Source organism: Lutra lutra, chromosome 10, assembly GCF_902655055.1.
Source record: "Lutra lutra chromosome 10, mLutLut1.2, whole genome shotgun sequence".
In the NCBI taxonomy this organism is placed as follows: Eukaryota; Metazoa; Chordata; class Mammalia; order Carnivora; family Mustelidae; genus Lutra; species Lutra lutra.
In genome coordinates this window covers 79,963,352-79,989,503 of record NC_062287.1, presented here as the reverse complement: position 1 = coordinate 79,989,503, position 26,152 = coordinate 79,963,352, and the positions used below count along the sequence as shown (strand labels likewise).

At 38.7% G+C, this 26,152-nt stretch overlaps 1 protein-coding gene across 2 annotated transcripts in view; it reads left to right on the top strand.

Annotated features, from left to right (window-relative positions):
- The window catches only part of SLC5A12 (solute carrier family 5 member 12), a 57,465-nt gene that overhangs the window by 16,340 nt on the left and 14,973 nt on the right, over positions 1-26,152 (top strand). For both annotated transcript variants that reach the window (XM_047690767.1, XM_047690766.1), the window contains exons 7-12: positions 5,471-5,600; positions 6,577-6,665; positions 10,403-10,515; positions 16,610-16,677; positions 21,735-21,821; positions 24,871-25,037. In XM_047690767.1, coding sequence (XP_047546723.1) covers positions 5,471-5,600; positions 6,577-6,665; positions 10,403-10,515; positions 16,610-16,677; positions 21,735-21,821; positions 24,871-25,037 — 654 coding nt within the window. The remainder of the gene's footprint in view (positions 1-5,470; positions 5,601-6,576; positions 6,666-10,402; positions 10,516-16,609; positions 16,678-21,734; positions 21,822-24,870; positions 25,038-26,152) is intronic.

Sequence of the window (26,152 nt, the reverse complement as noted above, 5' to 3'; positions counted from 1 at the left end):
GAACTTACTAGGTGAAATTAGGTGCCCTGGGTGGCAATGCAGAGGTAAATAGCATATTTTGCCTCCTTAGAGTTTCTGTGATGAGATGGTCCTTATGACTGACTTGATTCAGCCTGTGGTCTCTTGAGCTACTGTTTTTCTTTTGATGGATATATCCTTAAATTTTCCAAGAAGAGGTTTAAAAGAAGGAAAGCCAAGGTAAGAAGACAAGTCATAATGGGGCTTTTGCCAATCCAGCTCTTGCAGATCTAGCAGTCACCAGTCTTGCCAGGTGTGCTCACACTGAAAGACTCCAGCAAGGACACAGCTTGGGAAGCCTCTTCCAAGTCATGCAATGCATCCCGTGCCCTAGAGTGGGGATTGGAGGAAGTCATGCATTATTCTGCAGACATGACAGAAATAAGCTAGACTTGCGTCTAAAATGGACATCTTATCCCCATTGTTCTGTCCAAATTTCCAGCATCCCCAGATTTGTCAGGATGTTCTCAACTTTTCTTCAAGTGAGAAACAGTCACTGTGAATATTTCCCCAACTGATTTTAAAATACTTTCAATGCATAGTTTTTTTATTTAGACTGAATAGAAGATAACTTTGCTGGGACATGGTTCACCGTTTTATAACCTGAATTCCAAGAGACTATATTACTTATGTATTTCATACACTCACAGAAGGAAGAATTGAAGGCATTATCTAGTATTCCATTAATTTGCTGATAACATATTTATATCCTATTACATTAAATAATGTTAACATACCCTCCATAGAAGATTATCACTTTGTATCAAATAGCTAAATTGTTGAAAATGTAATTAATATCAAGTGTGATTTGGATCTCACAATTCATTTAAAATAAAAGTTCATTTAGAGGCTCTTGGCTGGCTCAGTTGGTAGAGCAGGGACTCTTGATCTTGGGGTTGTAAGTTCAAGCCTCACATTGGGTGTAGAGCCTACTTTAAAAAAAATAAATAGGTAAAACGAAAATTCATTTAAAATTCTGCCTTAAGGGGCACCTGGGTGGCTCACTGGATTAAAGCCTCTGCCTTTGGCTCAGGTCATGATCTCAGGGTCCTGGGATCAAGTCCCGCATTGGGCTCTCTGCTCGGCGGGGAGCCTGCTTCCCCTCTCTCTCTCTCTCTGCCTGCCTCTCTGCCTACTTGTGATCTCTCTCTCTGTCAAATAACTAAATAAAATCTTTAAAAAAATAAAATAAAATTCTACCTTAAAATGAAGTTGACTGTATCTCCAAAAGGAAGGATATTTTTTTGAAATAACCAATAATTCTCTACTATATCTAGATTGTTTTTAATCTTATGTATTGTGTTATATTATTTTTTCTCGTGAACATGCCTAATTTCTCCCTATAACTCCAATAAGTAGTAGTGTGTACTCTCGAGTGTGTGCTTGTGTTTGTGTATCTTTAAGCATCATTGAGTGAGTCCATTTAAATCAAGAAAAAGTTGATACAATCACATTCATAATGTTTGCCTGGAGTTTGGAATTTATTGCATGAGATTTTACTGGCTATGAAACCTGTTGGAAAAGGAAAGATATTCACGGAGAAAAAATGTACACAATTTCCTAAGCATTAAGGATTGCAGCTCCTGGTATCACCCATCTCCACTTCTGTGGAAGGACCAGAGCTATGACAGGAATTTTGTGAGAATAAGGAAAGATGGAAAAATAAAAATTCTCTTTAGAACAGACTTCTCTGAGAGAATCCAAATAGATTTGGTTACTACAATAGAAATCAGTCAAAATGATCAGTCCGGTTGAACTGCATGCAGCTGGAAGGAAGCCTGCAGTGGGGATGTGTCATTTGTCACACAGCTGAAGTCTCAAGGTCACTACTGGGGCAGCTGGAGGCCACTCGGGAGCCAGCTGCCAATCTGCTCTCACCTAGGAGGCTCTGTAGAATGTTGATTAATTGCTCTGCTTCCGTTCAATTATCTGAGAGCCTGGTGTCATTAAAACATTCCATCAGAGTTTAGGAAAAGCTATGCTACTTGGGGAAAATACAACCGGAAACATATGTAGGTGAAAATAGATCCATAACGTTCATACTGAACGAGTCCATGGGTTAAAACCAGAAGCAACTCGTTATATATGCATATAATTTCCTGGCCAGGAATGCTGATTACTTACTCACTCATTACTCACATCACGGATTGATGTTAAGCCCTATCGACCTTCCTCACACCCAGAAATGATATCACCCACCATGTCATTTTAGATGTGCTCCTTGGAACCTGACTTCATCTCCTCTTGTTTCTAGATCCAAGTTTATCTTTCAAAATTGCTGATCATAAGTGGTGCAAGGAAGGTAGAAGGGGCTGATACAGATTTTTCTGTCCTTTCCCATCTCTAGCCCATCTTCTGGCTAAGATTAGCACACCCACACCAGTCACTTTTGTTCTATTCCTACTGCCTCAGTTTATTTTCCTCATTCACATCTAAAATCATTGTATTCGTTAATTTCATTTCAGTGATGATCTGCTTCCAATCCCAGAATTTAAGCTCCATGAGGAGGGGTTCTGTGTTGCTCACAGCTCTACCCCAGGACCTAGAAAAGCCTGGTATAAAGAGATGCCTGATAAATAGTTTTTGAATGAATCAATGAAGTAATTTAACTTACAAGTAGGAGAATTAGCTCTGGAAAGAATCAAAGTCCATTCCTTTTTTTTTTTTTTTAAAGATTTTATTTATTTAGTTATTTGACAGAGAGAGAGAGAGATAGTGAGAGAAGGAACACGAGCAGGGGGGATGGGAGAGGGAGAAGCAGGCTTCCCGCTGAGCAGGGAGCCCGATGTGGGGCTAGATCCCAGGACTCTGGGATCGTGACCTGAGCCGAAGGCAGACGCTTAACAACTGAGCCACCCAGGTGCCCCTCAAAGTCCATTTCTAAGGAAAAATTCACAGCACAAGGATTTTAACATTCAATACAATTTTGCCATTGGTTTCTCATTTCCCATTTCAATAACTTGAAATTATTTTGGATAATGTATGCATGTATGGCCATATAACCTATGTCTCTACAGAATGTAACTCATTCATTCTTCACATTAGTCCCATAATAGAAGGAGAGCAGGTGTGTTAACACTCTCAGAGTGTCACATGACCTATTTAACATCAGATGGTTGTTAAGGATAAAGTCTTGACTCACGGTCCAACATTCTTTTAAAGAAAAAGTGATATGAAGAGTTACAATCATATTGTACTGAATTTCTACTACTAATTAATTCAGTCATTCAATTATTTATTACCAAAAATAAATAATTCCATGTCTTCTATGTGCCAGAACAATTCTATAACACTGTGTTTGTTGGAGTGGGGGAAACTAATAAAAAGCAAATGTATATATTTTACAATTTCAGATAATGCTAAGTGTTGTCAAGGTGTAAAATAATATAAGAAATAGAAACTGATTAAGAGAGCAGAGATGGACTGTTTTGAATAAAAGATGGTCAGGGAGTGCTCTCTCAGACGTGACCTGAGTAAAGGTTTGAATAAAGTTACCCAGAAAGGAGGACAGCAAGAGTACAAACAATGCAGTTAATAGGTATTGACCTCCTCACGTATTAATTGTATCCCTAAAAGGCTATCTCTAAATCAACCCCTCTAAATAAAAACAAATAAATCAATACAACTCTGCAAGAAACATTGTTAGAATATTAAGGAAGTAACTTCTAGGATAAATCCCTTTTCTAAAGTAAATAGTATGAAATATAAACTTCCAAAGGAGAGACTCATTTAAACAGATTTGCTTCATAAATGGGTAGTTTGACTCCAGGGTTTTCTGAAAACTAGGTACACCCGTACAGTATGGGCTTTCAGAGGCTTTGAAACTAATTTGTGTCCTTACATTTAAGTGTGGATGTATCTGATTCCCTTCAAATAATGACTTGATCCAAGAAAATTCCCACTGTTCCTCTTCTGGCCCTTTGAAACTTTCTCCAGAATAAAGTGGTTTATATAAATCCAGCCCACTTTCAAGTCTTCCTTGAGATTAAGAAAACTAATGGGGCAGCTGGGTGGCTTAGTCGGTTAAGTGTCTGGCTTTTGATTTCAGCTCAGGTCATGGTCTCAAGGTTGTAAGATGGAGCCCCTCGTTGAGCTCTGCTCTGGGCATGGAGCCTGCTTGGGATTTTCTCTCTTCTTCTTCCTCTGCCTCCCACTGGTGCTCTCTCTTTCTCTAAGTAGATAAATAAAATCTTTCAAAATATTAGGGTCTGTGATCAAAGGAGGAAGACTGATACAAAGCAAAGGTCAAGCAAAGCTTTATTTCTCACCAAGCATCGAGAATCAAACCGACCGTTCGGGGCCGCCTCTTACAGAGAGCTGAACCACCCCCAGCCTCACAGACTAACTTTTATAGAGCAAAGGCCATGTGGTTGAGCCACACACAGGTGGCCAATGCGATTGTAACACACAGAGAAAGTTGCATAGTCATGCTAGGTCACCCACGGGTGGCCAATTGAATTACAATTCACCCTATAGTAGCTATTTGAACTAGCCTATCACCTTGATCAGAATTGGCGCCCAAAATGCAGGGCCCACATTCTTTGGTAGTTAGGGAGATAGTGTGTGCACTTTACTGATTGGATGTCTCCACCTGGCCTTACTTGTCCTTGTCTCCCAGACTTGCTTTTAAGTACATTCCCCTGGCGGGGGGGGGGGGGGGGGGGTGGAGGGTGTTGGGGGGGCAGGGTCAGTTTAAGTTTTACTGCATAACCAACAAAATCACTGTTTAACCAAGATGGAATCACTCTGGCTAGAGAGGCCCTTACAAAAAAAACCCAAAAACTAGTAATATTTTTGACTTTCAAACACAACAATGAATACAAAATAACCATAGGATGCTGCCAAAGCACTCAAACTGGAATGAAGCATATCTTTATTGTACAAATAAAAAGAATTGCTCCCCAGAATGTGGTAAAATGACCTTAGGTTTTGCATATTTTCTATCCTCTTAAAAAAAAAAAGTTCAACTTTAAATTTCATCTAAATCAATCTCCAAAGTGATTATTTCCAAAATGTGTCCATTTCTACATTTATCTCATTATCCCTCTGGAAGAAAAGATGTTAAAATGTAAGTTTGCTTTTTGACAGTTTTATGAATTGAGTGGGGGGAAAATCACTGTAAGTTATATAATATGAGTGATCGGTATGTGAAATTTCATCCAAGAGAATAGATCTTACACCACATGTTGAGATTTTGCAGAAAAACTCCTGATTTCAAAAGGAAAGCCATCAAAAATTTACCTCATTGAAATTTATTAATCAGTCTAAAGTATAATATTCCCAATCAAACAAAAATTTGCAAATGTATAAAATGTAATGATTCTTGAAGACTGTGGGATTTTATTTTATATCAAAAATCCCCTCAAATTTTTTCCTTGAATTTTTGGTAATGTCTTCATCATACTGTAATATGGCATAGAGGCTACCAACAGAGCTTTTTGTTCTTTTCTAGAGCCTTGTATTTTAACTTGTTGGGTCTCTGGATCATTCTGGTGTGTGCTGTCTTCTCTGGCTTAATCATGTACTCCCACTTCAGAGATTGTGACCCTTGGACTTCTGGCATTATCTCAGCACCAGACCAGGTATGTGTTCCCTTGGAACCAGTGGGGAATGGCTGAGATGAGTGTGCTTCTGGCCATGAGTGAGTAATATGGGTTCTTCCCTTTTATCCCACCTGAATCTCAAGCCAGTTTCTAACCCCTAGAGAGTTGAATTCTTTCCTCTCCTCTTGAGTGACATCACCACACACCAGGCTCTAAATGGAGGAGTGACACATAAAAAGATGTCTCACCTTGTCCATGAAGGAAAGGCCAGGGGCCAGGGCAAGGCTGAGGAGAGTAGAAGTTAGGCTTGAACCCATGGCTTTGGTTGCTGATGTGACATTTCCATTCTTTTTTTCTGTATGTCTCAAGGTTGATTAAAGATGCTTTCTTCTCAAATTGAAGAATGGCCCTTATTTCTATAGAGCTTCTACTCATGCCTTCTCATCAAAACTTAAACACCATCACCCCAAAGTACTACATTAAAAGTGTTTTCAAAAATTCCATTTATGGAGAAGAAGAACCATCACCTCTCTCCCTTCTGCATATTCCACTGTCCTCTATTTCCCGGGGGGGAGGGGGTTCCTCTCTCACAAATCTGACTACAGAGTAGAACCAAAATTCCTAGATTCCCTGAATATGTGTTTTAAGCATTTGTTGTTAGGATTTAACTGCTAACATTAAGGGTAGACAGGCAAGGGATTGGCGTGTATTACAAACATGGGAAAAATAAAACAAGTTCCTGAACCTTCTGAAGTTCATCCAACCCTTTTCCCTAATATTAGCTTTCCCTTCCCACCCTTCACCTCACCTCTAGTTGGAGCTGGACCTTAGCTCCACAAAGTTGGATTAATTGTAATCTCAACTGCCATTGGGTGACACCCTGAGTCCCCACAAACTCCTCTAGTATTTTTTTTTTGTCTTTTTTCCCAACTCCTTTCGCTAAAAAGTGATGTGTTCACATTTGAGACTCTGCTGCTAAGACCACTGATCCTGTCTTGTCTTACCTTCCCTTCAGCTGATGCCATACTTTGTCATGGAGATATTTTCCACGATGCCAGGACTGCCTGGACTCTTCGTGGCTTGTGCCTTCAGTGGAACTCTGAGGTTAGTATTTAGACAACCTCCGCTCTGACGATGCAGAGGATGATGATGGTGGTGATGGCAAGCACAGTGAGGTGACAAGGGTGATGGCAGTTGTAATCACCACTTACTGCATGTTGTGTGTCTGCTGCCCTGCTGAACACTTCATTTGCATGTTCTCCTTCGTTGTATGAGATGGCAACTGTACTTGTGAAACTTTATGAAGTGCTTTGGATTTGAAGATCAATGGGAAAGCATTAGAAGAGTTAACCTTAAAAATACCCCGCCCCTAACTATCTTACCAGCAAAAGATGGGTTTATTGGGGAATAAGAGAGAATGGAAATATGGGACAAGTAAGCTGAGGCAAAACCGTAAGCAAGTGTGGGGAACAAAGGAAAGGTCTGCTTTTTTTGAGGAGGAAAGGAGTAAGTCCGGAAGGCTGGTATGGACTGAAAGACCAGTTAGAGAAAACCGGGTGTTCGAAGCATGGTGGCTTTTCATTGGCTGAGTGGTTGCTGAGGGGAAAGAGACACTTCCCCTCTGGCTGGGATAGAGTAGTATCCAAGTGCAAGGTCAAGCCTGTGCAAGGTCAAGTCCCTCTCTTCCTGATGGGTTTGCAGTAGACTATAAGTGGTAGGGCATGCTTTTGTGAGGAGAAAAGGAGTAAATGACTCTTGGATTTTACCATTAACTGTGATATCAAGTTTTAATTTGAAAGATATTATTTACATCTAAGAATACTTATTTAAGGGGAACCTGGGTGGCTCACTTGGTTAAGTGTCCCACTGTTGGTTTTGGCTCAGGTTGTGATCTCAGAGTCCTGAGATGGAGCCTTGTCTTGGGGTGTGCACTTAGCAAGAGTCAGCATGAGATTCTCTCTCTCTTCCCTGCCCCTCCTGCTTATGCTCTCACTCTCTCTCTCTCTAAAGTAAATAACTAAATCTTTTTCTTTTTAAAAAAGTATGCATTTAAGTTAACAAATTTTAAAAAAGAACAAAACACATATGCTTATTCTACTTTTAGGAAAGATTTTGTCAGAGATATTGACTTTCATTAAATTTTTGGCATTTTTGAAGTGGCTATTTTGTAAACTTTTGGCATATTAATATGTTGCCAGATTTTCAAATTAGCAATATCCTTGAACTTGTATAATGACTTTAACTTGCTTCTGCTGTAATTCTAGCTTAGTGTACTACTGAATTATTTTTGCTAACATTCTTTTTAGGATTTTGCTTCACTAACACAAAGTGGTATTATTCTGTGGTGTTGAGATTAAGATCTCAGGGAAACTCAGGACAAAAAAAATGAGCACCAGAGGATTAACCTCAAGGAGTGGTGGCATTCTAGCTTTTATTTTGCCCCTCTCTATAGAGCTTTACTTATTTATCTACTTTTTTTTTTTCCCTAAGGCTAAGTCTCTCTAGATACAGAGCATGCAGTTGTCAACAGATAATCTCCCCATAAGCGAATGGATGGATCTTTTGGTCTCAAGTCCAAAACTTCTAAGAAAGGGACAGTGGACAGTACATGCTTTGGGACATTCCTTCTGCTACAACTTTTCGTCAGATGTTGAGTTTAGAAAGGAAAAGACAGGAATGGGGATACAATAAAGAGAGAGTGGTAAAGAGATAGGAAAAATTAAAGAGAGATCTCTACCATCTTTTTTTTTTTTTTAAGATTTTATTTATTTATTTGACAGAGAGAGAGATCACAAGCAGGCAGAGAAGCAGGCAGAGAGAGAGCAGGAAGCAGGCTCCCCGCTGAGCAGAGAGCCCGATGCGGGGCTCGATCCCAGGACCCTGGGATCATGACCTGAGCCGAAGGCAGAGGCTTTAACCCACTGAGCCACCCAGGCGCCCCAGATCTCCACCATCTTACAGAAGTTTTAGAATCTGAGAAATCGGCATATGGCTAATAAACCTGACAAAAAAGGCAACCCAGTAGAGTTTCTATATGAGCCAAATTCAGTGTTTTCCTTCCATTCTTTCAAAGGATTTAAGGGTCAACCTGAACATGTGAGACTTCTAGATGATATATTTTGAGACAAAGCTGTTGGGAATATGGACTCTTTTTACTTGGACACCTTTCCTTATTTGACTTTCATGGAGCCGTAGGTAGAAAGGGAGTCTGGCAGGAAACACACACCATGCACTGATTCTCAGGAAAAAGAGAATGGTATCTCAAAGTACTTACAGTTTCAATTCCCTAGAACTGGGTCTTGGGAAATTTCTACTTGCTGTAACTGACACTTAAGGAAGGAACTTTTAATTTTGCATACAAAGGACCTGAAACTATTCCAACTAAAATAAACTACAGCTGAAATTATGCTGCATTACAGAAAAAGAAAAAGTTTGGATTTTCTTCCATGCTGTTGCCAACAGCTAGTCTGTCTTCAGATGACCCCTGGAGGATAATAAAACAATTAGCCACTGACTATCAGTGGGAAATTTACAAACAACTGGCCAGGTTTTGTTCATCAGCTTGTTTCTTTTCCAGAACTTTTCTTTGTGGTTGCGATTTTGCTTCACACGAATTTAATACTGTTATCTATTCTACTAACTAAAATGTTCCTGGTCTATATGAGGAATTAAATAAGCTTTCATTCTATTCTGAAAAGAAAACCCAACTTTCAGGTCCTCTGTCATCAAAGTGAGTTTTAGGGCCATAAGACTGGACTGTGGTTGAAAAGTCAGAGAGAATATCAAATCTTTTATGTAGTTTTTTTCTTTGTCCATCTTCCATCCTATCTTTTGCTCTGTTCTCCTTTACTGACTGCATTCTAAGCCTGGGGTGGTTTAAGATTGCTGAATGCAATAACCTTTCCAGTTAGAGGCATTTAAAAGTAATTGTTGTTTTGCTCTAGAACATCTTTTTTCCCCCAATTTGCATGGGTTCTTTCAGTGCCTATCTTAATCATCATTTCCTAAGGGAAGAATCCCCTATGGGACGCCTGGGTGGCTCAGTTGGTTGGACGACTGCCTTCGGCTCAGGTCATGATCCCGGAGTCCCGGGATCGATCCCGCATCGGGCTCCCAGCTCCATGGGGAGTCTGCTTCTCCCTCTGACCTTCTCCTCGCTCATGTTCTCTCTCACTGCCTCTCTCTCAAATAAAGTCTTTAAAAAAAAAAAAAAAAAAAGAATCCCCTAACTTCCTATTAGTTTAGGACTCTGCAAGGCATACTTTTGTAGCACCTTGTTATTTTCCTTCCGAACAACTGTGATCAATTGTGTAAGTGGTTGTTGAATGTCTGTGTTGCCAAGTGTAAGGTCTACGTGTTTCTTGTTCACCATTGTATGTCTGGTACCTAGAATGCAGACATGCATTCATGGTATGAATGAATGAATGAATGAATGAATGAATGAGTGAATGGTGAGTGGCAAACTCTACTGATTCCTGGATTAGAACAGTCACTGCCTCCAGCCTCAAGTTCAACCTAAACACACACACATACACACACAACCCATTACTGCCAGCCAATTCATTTAATGTCTTGTTCAGGGGCACTAGTAGGTATTAGAGCATGAACGTCAAGCTTCTTCACTAGAGTCTGAAGAAATCAAAGAGCACAAAGCACAGAGGCAGCTTTGAGGAGTGAGTAGGCAGGCCACATAACTCTCCTGAAGTCCCAGAATAAGGACAATATGTCTGCACCTAGTTTTTGTTTCTTGAGTCCTGCCTTGCCTGTTTGCCCTGAATGAAAGAGCAGGCTGGTCAGCTTTATTTAGCTTGGACTATGTTCTTGCTTTTCTCTCCCTGTAGCACCGTGGCTGCCAGCATCAATGCCTTAGCAACAGTGACCTTTGAGGATTTTGTCAAGAGCTGTTTCCCCCATCTCTCCGACAAGCTGAGCACCTGGATCAGTAAAGGCTTATGTAGGTACAGCCGGGGCACCTTCTGCTCCATGTCATGAAATGTGCATGTGGTACATGCTTTTCAGGACTCTGGGCCCAAATGCACCCTGAGCATGTGAGGAATTGTACAGAAGGATTCACACTTCCAAACCTGTCAGGAGGGTAACAGGAAAGAATTACCAGCTAGCTTACCTTTCACCAACCTTCCATTTGACACTCTTCTGTCCTTACCTCACACTCTAGATTTGTCACTTCAACATCTCCTGCTTATGCCTTCTTCTGACCGTATTTTCATCCCTCTACATGGAGAGATGTTCTGCTCTCTGTGGGTCAGTCACTTTGTCTAATAAAATCAGATTATTTCCTTTTCTTTCTTTTTATTATTTATAATTTTTATTTATTTACTTACTTACGTACTTATGTTTAGTACAGTTGACACACAGGGTTATATTAGCTTCAAGTATCGTGGTGGTTTGACAAGTTTATACATGATGTCAAACTCTTTTCTAGAGAATTTTTTTTTATTACCCAACTTCTGGTGACCTCACTTCAAGGAATAATTTCTTCTTGCTTAATCACACAGTTGCATATTATGTTGATGCACTTATCATATTGAACTGTAGTTTTACAAAGTTTACTTCTTTTTAAGTATAAACAGATTATATGCTCATTCACTTATTACAAAAAATATAGGTAATTGGAGAAAATATATGTACCTCCTAGGATAGTATACCAAGCATTTTCCTGTGTCATTTATACAGTATTTGAACACATGGTTTTTGAATGTGTGCTTGATAGTCTACGAAATGGCTTACTTTTTTATTTTTATGTTGTTACTTTTTAGAATCTTTTTTCAATTTTTTGTAACATCATGATGATACCCATATACATTAATCTTTGTTGGATCTGTAACTTTTTTCCTAAGTAAAAAACCCCCAAAACAATTACCAGGTCAAATAACACAAATTCATTGACAATTCTGGATTTATATTTTGAAAAATATTTCTAACATGGCCCAATTAATAATATTTATGTGTGGCAGCAGTGAGTAGTGACATATTTCTCTGTGCCCTTTACCTTAGTATTTTTAAAAATTGGTCAAATTCATGGACACAATGACATCACATTTTTGCTTTAATTTACATTTTTTTATTTATAGTGAATTTGAACATTTTTCGGATGATGAATAACATTTATATTTTTTGGAAAGAATCTATGCCATTTGTTGATGAGATATCAGAAATTTTGTCTGTGAAACCTCTTCATGTATAAAGGAAATGTGACCTTCGTATGTTGTAGAATATCCCCTAGATTTTTTAAAATACATTTTTGATGTACAGAAATCATAAATACATATTTGGTCAAATATATGTATCATTTCTTTTACTATTTTATCCATTTTTTTATGCTTACATATTTCTTCCCATTCAAAACCCACTTATAAATTTCCTTATTTTTTTCTGGATTGTAAATAATTTTATATTTCACATTTAATATTAAATGTATTCAAATTATTTGATCTATGATTTATGATGAGGACCTAAATTTATTTTTCAATTATATGGCCAATTTTCTAAGTATCATTAATCCAATAATCTCCACTAGTTGTTAATATTTCAGTAATGATAATATACAATATAAGATTATTACATCTGTAAGGATTTGTTTAAGGATCATATAGATTATTTTCATTTAATTAAATTATCAATTGTAGGATGAATACCATCTTGTACATTATAGTTGTTTTTTTTTTTAAAGATTTTATTTATTTGAGAGAGAGAGAGATCACAAGTAGGCAGAGAGGCAGGCAGAGAGAGAGAGGGGAGGAAGCAGGCTCCCTGCGGAGCAGAGAGTCCGACTCAGGGCTCGATCCCAGGACCCTGGGATCATGACCTGAGCCAAAGGCAGAGGCTTTAACCCACTGAGCCACCCAGGTGCCCCTATATTATAGTTTTATAGTGTTTTATTTAATATATCTGCTAGAGGAAATCTTATCACTTTTCTTTTAGTTTAAAATTAATTTTTTTCTATTGTTGCTTTTCTTTACTTTTTTTCCTGCAAAATCAAACTTTGGTTTATACATGTTTATTTATGCTTTAGATTGACTTTAAAATACTTTACTGTATGTCATCTAGTCGTACTTCCATCCCAATGGGACTGCATTAAATCTAAAAATGTTTTGCAGGAAGAGTTAACATCTTCATAAGCTTTCTAATCTAGCAATGGCATTTTTCTACTTAGTAGTTCCGTGTTTTCTATCCTAGATGTTAATTACACCCACATCTTCCTCCTTCAGCTTTTCCTCCTCGCCCTTCTTCTACTTTTCCTTTTTCTTTCTTCTTTCTTTGACATTATGAATGGGATGCTTTCTCCATAGTATCTTCCAAACCATTAATCATCAAAGTGGAAATCCTATAGTTTCTCCTTTGTTTTGTAGAGAGCACAGATCTGGCCATTTACCCAACCCTTGTTGGTTCTCAGAATTCTAACTGGTTTTCTAGTAAGTGTCTGAAAATACTGAGTTTTATTATCTTCTTATTCTTAAATGTTCTTCCAATTTGGGTTGTTAGTTCTCCATATGCTTTATTTACTCTCTTATTTTCACAACTTTGTTCTTTTTCTCTGCACACTTGAAGAACCCAAGTTTTCTCTCCATGTTACTTTGAGTTCTCCACAAAGAAAATTTCTTAACAATACAACTTTGTTCTTTTTCTCTGCACACTTGAAGAACTCAAGTTTTCTCTCCATGTCACTTTGAGTTCTCCACAAAGTAAATTTCTTAACAATAATGATTTTAATTCTGGGATTATATTTTGTTCCTTACATTTTATTATATAAATTCAATCTTACAGCAAAATTTAAAGACGTTTACCATAAATATATATATACATATATATGTATATATATATATATACATATATATCCCCTAGATTCTCCACTAATATTGTCCTAATTTTGCTTTTTGATATATCCATCCAGCTCCTTATCCATCCATTAATAAATAATATATTTCATACGTTTATTTATTTTTTAAAAGATTTTATTTATTTATTTGACCTACAGAGGTCACAAATAGGCAGAGAGGCAGGCAGAGGGAGGGGGAGGCAGGCTCCCCGCTGAGCAGAGAGGCCAATGCGGGGCTTGATCCCAGAACCCTGGGATTGTGACTTGAGCCAAAGGCAGAAGCTTTAACCCACTGAGCCACCCAGGAGCCCCTATATTTCATACATTTAAAAGTAAATTGCAGACATCAGTACACTTCCCCCTAATTATTTTTAGCATACACATTATTAACTAGAATTAAATAGTTGCTTAAAAATTCTTATCTACCTATAATAAAATAGACAAACATTAAGTACACATTTGCTGAGTTTTGACAAGTGCACATAACTGTGTAACTCAACCACTACAGATGAGCATTATCATTGCCTTGGCAAGTTCTCTCTTGCTTATTACAGTCAATCCCCCCCACCAACATCGTCCCCCCTCCCCGCCCCGGGACAAGCAATATTCTGATATTTTCCATCATAGATTAGTTTTACCTGTTCTAGGATGTCATATACAAGAAATCACGCAGTACGTGCTGTTTTTGGTAAGACTCCTTTCACTCAGCATGTTTTGGTTTATGAGATTTATCCGTGTTGTTTGTATATCCGTCGTTCATCCCTTTTTATTTCCGAGTAGTATGACAGTGTATGGATATACCACAGTTTTTTAAACTTCTAATTCTGTTGATAGACCTGGGGTGTTTCGGTTTGAGTTTATAATGGATAAAGGAGCTATGAGCTCTCTTGTACAAGTCTTTCTGTGAATATATTTTCATTTCTATTTGGTAAATACTTAGGAGTGGAAGTGCTTCATCAATTTTCATTTTTAATTTTTTTATAGTTCTTCCTTAGCCCACTTGGACCCATTTTCATCTAAATTTATTGGTGTCACACCCTATCTTGTCATTTTTCACCTCACTTACTTTCTCTTGACCTGAATTTGTTTGCTTCATTGAGTCTGTGTGTTTTTGCATCATATTAAAATTGCCAAACAGTTTCTAAATACTTTTTTTTTTCTGCTTCCCAAGGTAAATTATTTCTAGAAAGCATACTGTGCATTGAGCTTTTAGGTTAATATATTCATTCCTTTGTTTGGCAATATTCTGCTATGGATCCCACATTTCTTTTTTCTTTCTACTTGTGCTTGAACAAGGAGAGATCAATGCTGACCATGGCTGTTAACTAGGTAGGTGAATTGCCTTAATTCTATTCACTATCTTGCCCAATGGATTAATGCTAATAGCAGGTGGATGGGCATTATTCCCAGTACAAGTCCCAATTTCTAAGATATTCAGAAATATGCTGGTTTATGCCCATGGTTTATTGTCTGATCCTCTGAGCTATTGTGACATTTAGAAAATCCATAGCATTGAACTTTCTATCCCTCCCACATTTACCGCTTTGTTTGAGGTGCCATACTCTCCAGATATCTATGGAACCCCCCCACCAATTTCCCCTAAATTTCCTGCCTCACCAGTTGCTATTAATTGGAATCTGGTGGAAGTGTAATATTTGGGGGAGAAGGGGAATGAATCATTCTCTAGTCAGCACAAAAAAATTAGAACCTCTGGATTGAGGGATGACTGCCTAGAGTTTCATTTGAACAGATAACTGTTGGCCCAACAGAAGGGAAGTCAGTAGTAGACAGAAAACATGTCTTTTGTTATTTTTTTCAGGTACACAGAGTTCTCCTTATTCATGAAGCAGTTCAGAGTCAGGGCAAACATTGTTGTTTTCCAATGCAATCTACTCTCTTTAAGGATAATGAGAACAATTTTAGAATCCCAAAATGTTTTGATTGATCAAACTTGGTTTTTAGGGTGTTGTGAGCTTCCTTATTTTTCTGGATCATTGAGAAGTTGGAAAGTATCGCATTGGAAATTGGCAGCACAATTTCATTTTAAGAGTGGGTTCCTGATAATAAATATCATGAATATCATGATTCAAACCTGAAATACAGTAATAATAATAATAATAACAACAACAGCAGCAGCAGCAGCAGCAGCAAACACACAGTACTTTCTAGGTACCAGATACTGCTGGATATACTATTTACATGTAATCCATTCCTAGAATGTGAGATCCTTAGGAAAGGAATCACGTGCTAACTTGGAAACTCTGGCACTGGCAAAGTGCCTAACATATGGTCAGTACTCCGCACTACAACAGGTCATGTTGGGAACTGAGCGAGATATTTAGCTGGGAGATCATTTCAAACAGAATAAACAAAATCATTTTCTCTCCATTTCTGTCACTGTATCTCTGTCTATATCTCCAACTCCTTGTCTCTTTCTCCCTCTCTTATTTAGTTTAGGGGTTATAATGGGAAATGAATGAGGCTTTAAGATGATTTTTAAATAAAGATGTACAAAACCAATTTTTTTTTTTTAAAAGATGGTTTAAAAGAACTCATCTTCTTAAAAAGACGACTAAGATACGTCTGCTTCTTCACTCAGCGAGCTCCCTTGGTCCTCGGGGCCCTGCGTGAGATGCTTCAGGGTCGGTACTCTGATGGCTCTTGGGGCTCTTCCATGTAAATATGGAAACAAATAAATTGTTTCACAATATACTCAGGGCCAGAAGGGTGGTAAGAATAAAGCACTAAAGGAAAAAATTAGAAAAACTTTCCAGAGTTTCAAATGGCGTGAGGTAAAGCATATTGATATTCAACTATCTTAAAGATGAAGAACTATCTGAGTCCCAGAAAGGTTAGTAACTTCCTCAGCTACGTTTTGATGAGTGGTCAAACTGGAAGTACCTCCCACTAACTGGGTCTGGATTAGTCTAGGCTGGTGCCTTTTCCACATTTTCATGTTGCATCCACATGATGGCTCTCCTCTTGAATCCCGGAGAGAAAAACTTTGGAGGTTGGCTTCTAGCTCCTTTTACCTGACTGGGAACGAAGTCTCCCACATGTCCCTCTCAGGGCTGGTGATGGTTGAGTGGCCAGGATAGTTCTCACTGAGATCCCTTCCAAGAGGGCTTGCCTCAGAGGCTGTCATGGGCAGGAGCTCAAGAAATCCCTCAAAGCCAGCTTGGATGATGGTCATGAGTTTTCTTTTTTTCAGGTCTCTTGTTTGGCGTGATGTGCACCTCCATGGCTGTCGCTGCGTCGCTCATGGGGGGCGTTGTGCAGGTAATGAAAGAGAAAAAAGACGCTTTTGATTTCAGAGCAGCTCTTACCACTTTCTTTGCTGAAACTTTGCCTGTTCCTCCAAGCACCAATTGCTGAGACTCCCTGATAACCAGGTCCAAATGAAACATACATATAAAATTTTAACCAAAATTACTTTCAGAAGGGGAAACTATTAAAAAACCACTACTGGAAGTCAGTGACATGGTACACCATAATTAAATTAGAAACCCTTTTAAAAATCCAGATCTGAGACCATATGACTGAAATAAAAGTAGAAGTGATAATTATAATAGCAAAAAAATAAGAATAATTTCTATTAATTAAACAGTTAACTGTGTTCTAGGGACAGTCCCAGATGTATTATTTCATTTAATCACTTCTCTCAGGGTAGTACAGTTAATGTACTGACATTACAGATGAAGAAACTAAGAAGTAGGGAGGTGAGAGGGTTGTCCCAGAGTTGCACAGTTAAGGAGCAGGGGAGATGGCATATGAGCCCATCTCTAACTGCCTCCCATCTGTCCAACTCCCCCTTCCATAAAAGGATCATGCTAGAAGGAGCCTCAAGGATCATGGGTTCCAGCATCTTCCTTTTGGAGATGATTATAGAGAACAGTGAAAATATCCTGCTCAGAATCTCCCCACCAGTCAGTGGCTTAGTTTATGGCTCTCGACTCCCGAGCCTCCTCTCTTCCCTCTGCAAATCGCCCACCTCTCAAAGCAACAGTAGATAAGCCCATTTTCACATTCTACTTCAGCCCTCTCCATCCCCCTTGTATCTTTGCATCATTTCAACATCTTTTGTATTATCTTGGCATGGCACATGTTTTCAATAAATGTTGCTTCAACGAAGTGAAGAAGGGTGTGTGAGGAGAAACCACTGATTTTTATAGAGTGTATTTTAGTTTGCAGAGCTGTGCATCTTTCTTGATCCTTCCAAGGACTACCTATGTAGATTCCGTTCTTTCCCTTTTGAGCTTCAGGGCATAGTTCTGGGAGACCGGGGACACGATAATCCAGCTGTCTACATAAAAAACTGTGGGCCCGGAAACCCGGTGCCCTCTCCAGTAAGCTCAGAACTTACTGTTTCATCACAGATGCGTTATAATCTTTTCCCAATTTTTGCAGTCCTTTGCTATTTGCTCGTGCACACAACAGAACTGGCAGTTGAGTGACCTCAGCAGCTAGCTTTCCACCCACGCATTCATAGGGACCAAATTTCTGAGTTGACTCTGAGGCCTTGGGCCCCATTGCTTCCTCCCCTTATCCCAACATTTACTATTAAGAAAGTATCATCGTGTTGAAATTAGTGAGAATTTGAATCACTATATTGTTGTCTCGAAGAAGTGTTTGCATTTTAATCTTACTTCCAATTGAGATAGGAAGGGCTTTAGCATAGGCAAGGATCTCTCCAAGAGCAGTACAAAAAGGCTTACTGTGAAGTGGGAAAGATTGTGAAAGTTCTCATCTGCTTGTCCCACTTGCCTCATCTGCTGGGTCCACTTTCTGGATTGTTTAAAATGTTTGCTGCCTAGGGGTGCCTGGGTGGCTCAGTGGGTTAAGCCTCTGTCTTCAGCTCAGGTCATGATCTCAGGGTCTTGGGACTGAGCCCCTCATCGGGCTCTCTGCTCAGCAGGGAGTCTGCTTCCCCCTCTCTCTGTCCCTACTGCTCTGCCTACTTGTGATCTCTCTCTCTCTCTGTCAAAGAAATAAAAAAAAAAAAACTCTTTAAAAAATAAATAAAATAAAGTAAAATGTTTACCTCACATTTCACACAATTTAGGAGATGCTGACTGGCAAGAGATGACAATTCTGAGTTCTTGTTTCCTAGAAGAGATATTGTCTATAGGATAACTGTCTCCTTTCTTTGAATATGTCTAATTTAACTGGTACAGAAAGGCACTAATAATTCCCCTATTTAATTTTGCAAACAGTTTTGCTATTTTGAATATAATGGGACATTCATGTTCAGGTTTTACACATGGGAAGGATGAAGACTTAATCTCATGGATGTGAGGGATAGAGCTAGGTTTTATTTCATGTTCACAAAGCGATCCTATATTCATGGTGGGTGTTTGGGGTGGTGTTAGGGGCAGGCAGCTTCAATCTTCTTAAACAAAGGTCTTTTTACTGTTTTAGTTTAGGGCTTTATAAAGTATGTTCTGGAGACTTTCAACCTGTGAAATACTCTAAGAAAGCAAGTTTCCAATGTCAAAGACATTTGGGAAATGCTATACACTGCATTCTCCTCTCAGAAATCCACAGCCATATTAGCACATTGAAAGCCCTTGGAAGTCCCAAAACAAAGAAACTTGTTTCACTTTATTTTTTATTTTTATTTTTTAAAGTTTTACTTATTTATGTAATCTCTATATCCAATGTGGGGCTTGAACTCATGATCCTGAGCTCAGGAGTTGCATGTTTTTCCAAATGAGCCAGGCATCCCCTTTTTCATTTTAAATATGTGACCATAGACCATATGTTGGGGACAACAGAGGGCAGTGGTGTTGGTGGCAGAAATAGGGGGAGGGGGAGATAGCAGCAAAGTTCACCCTTTAACTGGTGATTTGCAGAGCTCCTTTTGGGAAAGGTCATTCTATCCATTATTCTTCTATCTTAATGATTATCATCTAGTTCTATCAAAGGCCATGATGACTTCCATGCATGTTCTTATCTTGACTTAAGAAAGTGCTTTCTGGGTCCCCAGATAGTCCAACAACCAAATGACATGTCCCAGGAATCAGAGAGCTCACTGATGGGGTAGGTAATAAAAAACTTAAGAAGGTAATAATAATAATAGTGGATAACACCTGAAACAAATGCAACACTATATGCTAATTAACTGGAAACTAAAATTACAACTAAAGAAAAAGAAAAAAAGAATAATAGTAGATAACATGTACTCTGGAGTGTTTAGTCACTATTCTGGCCTTTCTCAGATTCCACATTGAATACTCACAAAAAAACCCAGGAAGCAGGCTAAGTTATGATCCCCACTTGATATATGAGAAGGCTAAGGCACAACAAGGCAACCGCCCTAAAGTGTATGTTCTTAGCCATCAACCCCTGCTTACTGGAGTGACTTATGTGAGCTTTGCCCACTGAAAAGAAAGCTGTTGGATGAACTTTAAGCCTTCCTCCAACTGAAACTGCTTAAGAACAGTAACAAAAAGAAAGATAAACAAATTAAAATTAATTTAGGTGTGTAAATTACAGAAATATATATTTTCAAAAGCCAGAAACTGTTGGATTTTTTTTTCTTTCTATCATATGAAGACTGTTTCTTGCAGAAACATATTGGTTGATGACTTTATAAGAGATCATTAATGTTTTTTTCCTCCTCTGGGGAACATGAATGCCTTTCCTAAACTTATTGATTCTCCCATATAATAGCTAGTAAATTAGCTTCTAAATTCAGCAACAATGGCAACTGTAATTCATGTTATCAATCAACAGAGAAAATGTCAACAATATTAAATTAAGTATTGAGTTTGGGGAAGAATATCAACTTCAACCTTATCTGCCTGCATCCTGTTGAAGATCCATCTGTGGCACTGACTTCATAAAAAATTAACCCGGAAAACAAACCTAATAATGTATCGCAGCTCATCTTTCCAGAGAAAAGAACTTACGTTACAACTGGAGGGCACTCGACAGCCTCTCGGTCCTGGCTATTTTTCATAAAGAAGACTCGGAAATAGAATGTATCTGAATTAATAACAGAAGGCTCACTAAATCATAGTAATGAGCAGCAGGGTTAGAATCCAAATTTGAGAACTTGTTAGAATCCAAATATTCTGACTACTAGTGATGGGATCTTTCAAGAACTTTTTTCCTTTAAACAAGAGAAGGAGGCCATTATGAGGGCTTGTGTTTTTCACTTCTTCTTCTTTTTTTTTTTTTTCTCTGTAGACTGCCCTTAGGAGAGAAAAATGTGGGTTTTACAACCATAGAAACTTAGCTTACATCTCTTAAATCTGACTTTTCTCATTTTCTAAATGGAATTATGCCTTTAATATGTTTTCCATCAGTACAGTTTTCTCATCTATAAAATTCAGTTAATGATACCTACTAAAATTGTGAGGATGAAATGAAGTCATGTATCTGGAGTGCCTGGTAGTTCCTCTTAACAATCTGGCACATTGGGGTGCCTGACAAACATAAGGTACATATAGGATTAGAGCATCCTCTTCTCAGTTGTTGATCTAAGAGCCCTACAGTTCCATTGTGACAGCAAGATAGGGGCTGTAATGCAGGATAGCTAGCTATGTGTGTTTGTACACACATGTTTGGCATTTGTACACACTTGTACACTTGCACGCATATCAGTGCATGTGCATGTCAAAGACTCTTGGAAGGCCATGGAAAAGGCTGCAGGTCAACAGCAAATTAGTTTAATGAAAGCTCCTTACCAATTCAGCTCCTTACCAATTCAATAACAGAGGCTAAGAGATATGGAAATGCATTTGTGAAACCCCCTCAATTTCCAATGAGAATAGAGCCATGAAAAAGGATAGATGAGATAGGGACTGTCCAGTGGCCTCCCCATCATGTCCCAACTTCATGTTTCAACATCTCTGAGGTATTCTGGGTGGGATGGTGGGAGTGGGGTAACCTATTATGATCAAAATGACAGAATTGTTCAAACTAAACTAGAATAGGTGGTCAGTCATGTAAGATATGAAACGTAAATTATTGATATATTTATTTGATACATTACAAAAAGAAGTTTTTTGGTAAGACAGAAAATGTAAGCAAATCAATGAGTTCCACCTTAAGGGAAAACTACTACCAAATCCAAATTACTTGTGTGTACGTACACCCACACACCCACACCCACCCACACAAACACACAAATGTATGTTTGTATGTATTTTTATTATTACATAGTACTTATCTCCCCATGAGGGAAAAATGACTTCCAGAAACCACATGATTAATGAGTGCCACCATCAGGATTAGGACTAAATTTTATCCCGTGTCTGAGAGAAAGTGATGTCAGGTGACTATGGATTCGGGGGAGTGGGCACATTGATCTGATCTGTCTTGTTCCGCAGGCTGCTCTCAGCATCCATGGCATGTGCGGGGGACCAATGCTGGGCTTGTTCTCTCTGGGAATTGTGTTCCCTTTTGTGAACTGGAAGGTAAGGATCCTCCACGATTCCTAGCTCAAACTGAAGTCCGACCTGTTGGGATGACCCCTGGGTGAATCACTAAATTCTATCCCTGAGACCAATACTACACTGTATGTTAACTAACTTGAATTTAAATTTAAAAAAAAAATTAAGTAAAACAAAAGGTCGTGGATCTACCTTTCTAATTATTTGAAAAATAAAAACTAAATAAATAAAACTGAAGCCCAGCCATTTTCTCTCTCTTCCCACTCCTCCTTGGAAAGGCCATCTCTCCGTACCAAGAAAAAAAAAATGGTGGCTATTTTCCAGAGTAGAGCTGGAATCTCTGACTTTAGTGAAGCCTTCTTAGATGCAGGAAACAAGGAAAGTAAGAGAAGAACATGAAGTACCAGATGTCATGGCATCAAACTTGACTCTCTAGGGTTTAAATTGTCCTCCTTAAATTCAGGCCCCACCAAATGAAATTTAAAAAATATACTGAATTCAGGAATAATTTAGATTAAAGAGAATTTTGAAAACCTAACAAAATATCTGAATTTCATTTTTTCCATATTTTACCTAAAATTATAGCAAATTTAATTAATTAACTTATTTAAGAAGGACACAGTAAACAATCCTGGTATATTCTGATCTTACAAGCTAGTAATATATTGTTAAGTAAATGTTAGTTGGATGACTTTATGTAAATATAAATCAAAGAGAACATTTATTTGGAAAAATAATAACTCTTTAAAATAGCTTTAAACTCATAATTTTCTCAATCTAGCAAAATTATCTTTTATTTTTTTACTATTGCCATCCATACACTTACATGCATATATTTTTAGAAATAAATAGTCTTTAGACTACAGAAAATAAAAAAAAGAAATTCTTTGGACTACAAAAAACCTGAATGCATATTTTTAAATATACTTTAGGGTGCACGATGCACGATGAAGCCTGAGTCACATGATCTATCTAATTAGGTCTCTGTGGCTGTCTGACCCTTGCTGACCTCTATTCTAGGTAAATCTTTCAGAGCTAGGTAAAGAGCATGAATATGTAGGGAACATTTGGTAATTTGTAGTGTTTCCCTGAGAATCATTTTTGTTTTAATTAACTTTTCTGATATTGAGGTTGACAAGGATAACTATGTTTTAGGGAGATTTTATGAGAGAAGGCAATATCCTGGCCATGAAAAAACTAATAATGAACTAACACCTATGTCCTTCTACACGTTAACTTATTATCTATGTTAGTGAATTGTGGTCCTTCTATTTAGTTCAGAAAACCATCTTGTTCCAGGTAGAGGAAAGGAAACATTACAAATTTGGGTCACCTCCCCCCCTTATCACTGGCCATGGCTCATCTGAGTAATGAATCACAGCTCTCTTTGCACAGAATGTGGGTACAAACCCAGAATCCTTCCCAGCTTGGCTTTCTAGGCAGCCACTATCACTCACGGAGGGTGAACCTCCTGCTGAAATCCATTCACCCTGTACTGGTAGGCCAGGGGACAGCAAACAACACCCCTTAAGCATCCTTTTTTTGGTATGGACAGCAAGCTTAAAATGGTTTTGACATTTTTAAAGGGTTGGAAAAAATTAAAAGAAGAACATGGGTCTTTCATGACCCAGAAATATATGAAATTTATTTTCAGTGTCCATAAATAGCTTGACTGGTCATAATCATTCTCCTTTGTTTACGCATTGTGTATGGCTGTTTTTGCGCTATAGGGCAGAACTGAGTAGTTGTGACAGACTCTGGATGGCCCACAAACCCTAAAGTATTTCCTAGCTGGCTGTTTGTAATAGAAGTTTGTGGACCCCTGGTCTAGACCAAGACACATGTATTTGAATTACATACATTGCTTCAGTTTCCCCAAACAATAATGAACAAAACATTCTAGTCCTCTTATCAAAAAGGCTTTTCCTGGGGCACCTGGGTGGTTCAGTGGGTTAAAGCCTCTGCCTTCAGCTCAGGTCATGATCCCAGGGTCCTGGAATCAAGTCGCATCAGGCTTTCTGCTCAGCGGGGAGCCTGCTTCCCTCCCCCACTCCCCCCCACCTGCCTCTCTGCCTACTTGTGATCTCTGTCTGTCAAATAAATAAATAAAAAATCTTAAAAAAAAAAAAGTCTTTTCCCGAATAAATAGAGGAACTAACAAGTTGTTTTCTCTCACAGAGAAGGCTCAACTGTCAGCAGAGGCTGGGAGCATCCAGATTTTATTTTCCTGTTGTGGTCACCGCTAGACCACTCTGTCTCCTATAGAGGAGAAATGACTCGATCACTCACTGACTTTCCACTGTTTATCACGGAATATAACCCTTAAACAACAAGACTAATAAATATGCTTGCTAGTATTTAGACCCAAAGAAAAAGCTCCAAGCTTGTGAGTTAGGGTCTCTGCCAGAATTTCTGCCAGATATGGGAGAAAGAATTCCTATATAACAAGTTATCGCTGTCAATGAAAAAGACTCCTTTGTCTCCAGTTTCTGAAGTTTTCCTCCCAGGCTGCCGACCTTCTTCTACCAGGAACCGAGGTCTCAGCGGGTGTTTTTCCCTTCAGTTTTGAAATACAATTGGCAGATGGCACTGTATAAGTTTAAGAAGTACAGAATAATGAATTGATTTATATATAGTGAAATAATTACCACATTAAATTTACCATCATCTCACACAGATAAAAAAAGAAAAAGAAAATTTTTTCCTTTGGAGAAGAACTTTTAGGATGTCCCTCTTAGCTTTCATATATATTATACAGTAGTGTTAACTATAGCCATCATGTTGTATATCTCTCAACAGATTAAATGGTAAGAAGAAGCTAAAAGGAGGGGAAAGATTTCCTTCTAGAATTCTAAAAATAGTGACCATTATGACATCCTCCAATGTTTTCATTGAGGGAACAAGTGATTTCTAAATAAAACTGGAAAAAAGGCAGTTTGGTGGGCTGTTTCCAGCTCACGTGGCCAAGATTTGGAGTGGAGAGTAAGACTCTCTGAGGCATGGGTTCCTCATGTCTTTTTTTTTCAACAGCTTTATCAAACCTCTCCTTAACTTTTGCTTTCCCTCCATCAAGGGTGCATTAGGTGGCCTTCTGACTGGAATCACCTTGTCATTTTGGGTGGCCATTGGGGCCTTCGTCTACCCTGCACCAGACTCCAAGACATGGCCCCTGCCTTTATCCACAGAGCATTGTATCCCGTCAAATGTGACAACGTCAGTGCCTACAGTGTTACCTAGCAGGTATGTGGACCTTAAAGATGGTGTTCGGTCCCAGAGAGTGGGTCACTGGGATAGAGGAAGATGCATTCTCCAGAGATAAGGCTGATGAGCCAGAATTTGCTTTTCCTGTGAGAATCCCACCAGGCAGTGCCCAGCATTGAAGAGCATATGCAGGGCTGTTGACCGTTCCCCAGATATCTGTTACCCTACATCCCAGGATTCACAAGAGTGAATTCAGCAAAAGCATTGATCAGAAGTCTAAGTGCAAAACAGGAGAAGTAGTGGAGGGTTTGAAACTAGGTGCGTGATTATGAGGATCACAGATGGTCCCCTTGAAAGAGTAAAGGACCTGAGTGGAATAGATTTGTGAACAATGAAGAAAACCATAGTGGACCTACTTAGCTGGGGGCACTGCTGTGAACTAGCAACTTCTTGATTAAGCTCCACTGGGTTTAACAAATGATTTTCCTTCTTTTTCTGGCTGGAATAGGTCATTTAAGATGCCAAAACACAGGAGATAATATGGTGTAGGGAGAAGACCATGGCCTTTGAAATCAGAAATGCCTGGGTTTGGTTGTGGGTTTTACCACTTATCCACTCTATATCTGCGTAAGTTAGTAACTTGCCACTTCTTGAATTCTTAAGTCTTTGGAAGAAAAATGAGGGCAATCATCTTTATTTTGCTGCTGCTTGAGAGGATTAAATGAGAGAAGATACCTAGAGCCTGTGGCACTGTCCCTGGCTTTAATAAATGCACATTCTCATGCTCTCATTATTTGTAGAAACAAATCTAAGAAATGTGGGATAGCTCCTTAACTCTGCCTATCAGGTGGAAAAGTTGTTATGGGCTTTTCTGAAGGATGAAGTGGGTAGAGCTACATCCTAGAACTGTCCTGGCTCGCTAGTCTATGAGCACTCCATTATGTTGCTTCCTCATGCCTCTGAGTGTTATTCAATTTAGAACCATTCCTTTCCATAAATCTTACAAATAACACCAACCTATTATACTTCCCAAGTTCCCCATGTTTCTTCCCTCCTGCCTGTGCTTTTTCCATCCTCTTTCCTTAGAGTGCTAAATCGTGGCCCTAACTACCTTCCTTGCTTATTAGCTATTCACTAGTCTTTAAAAATAAGCT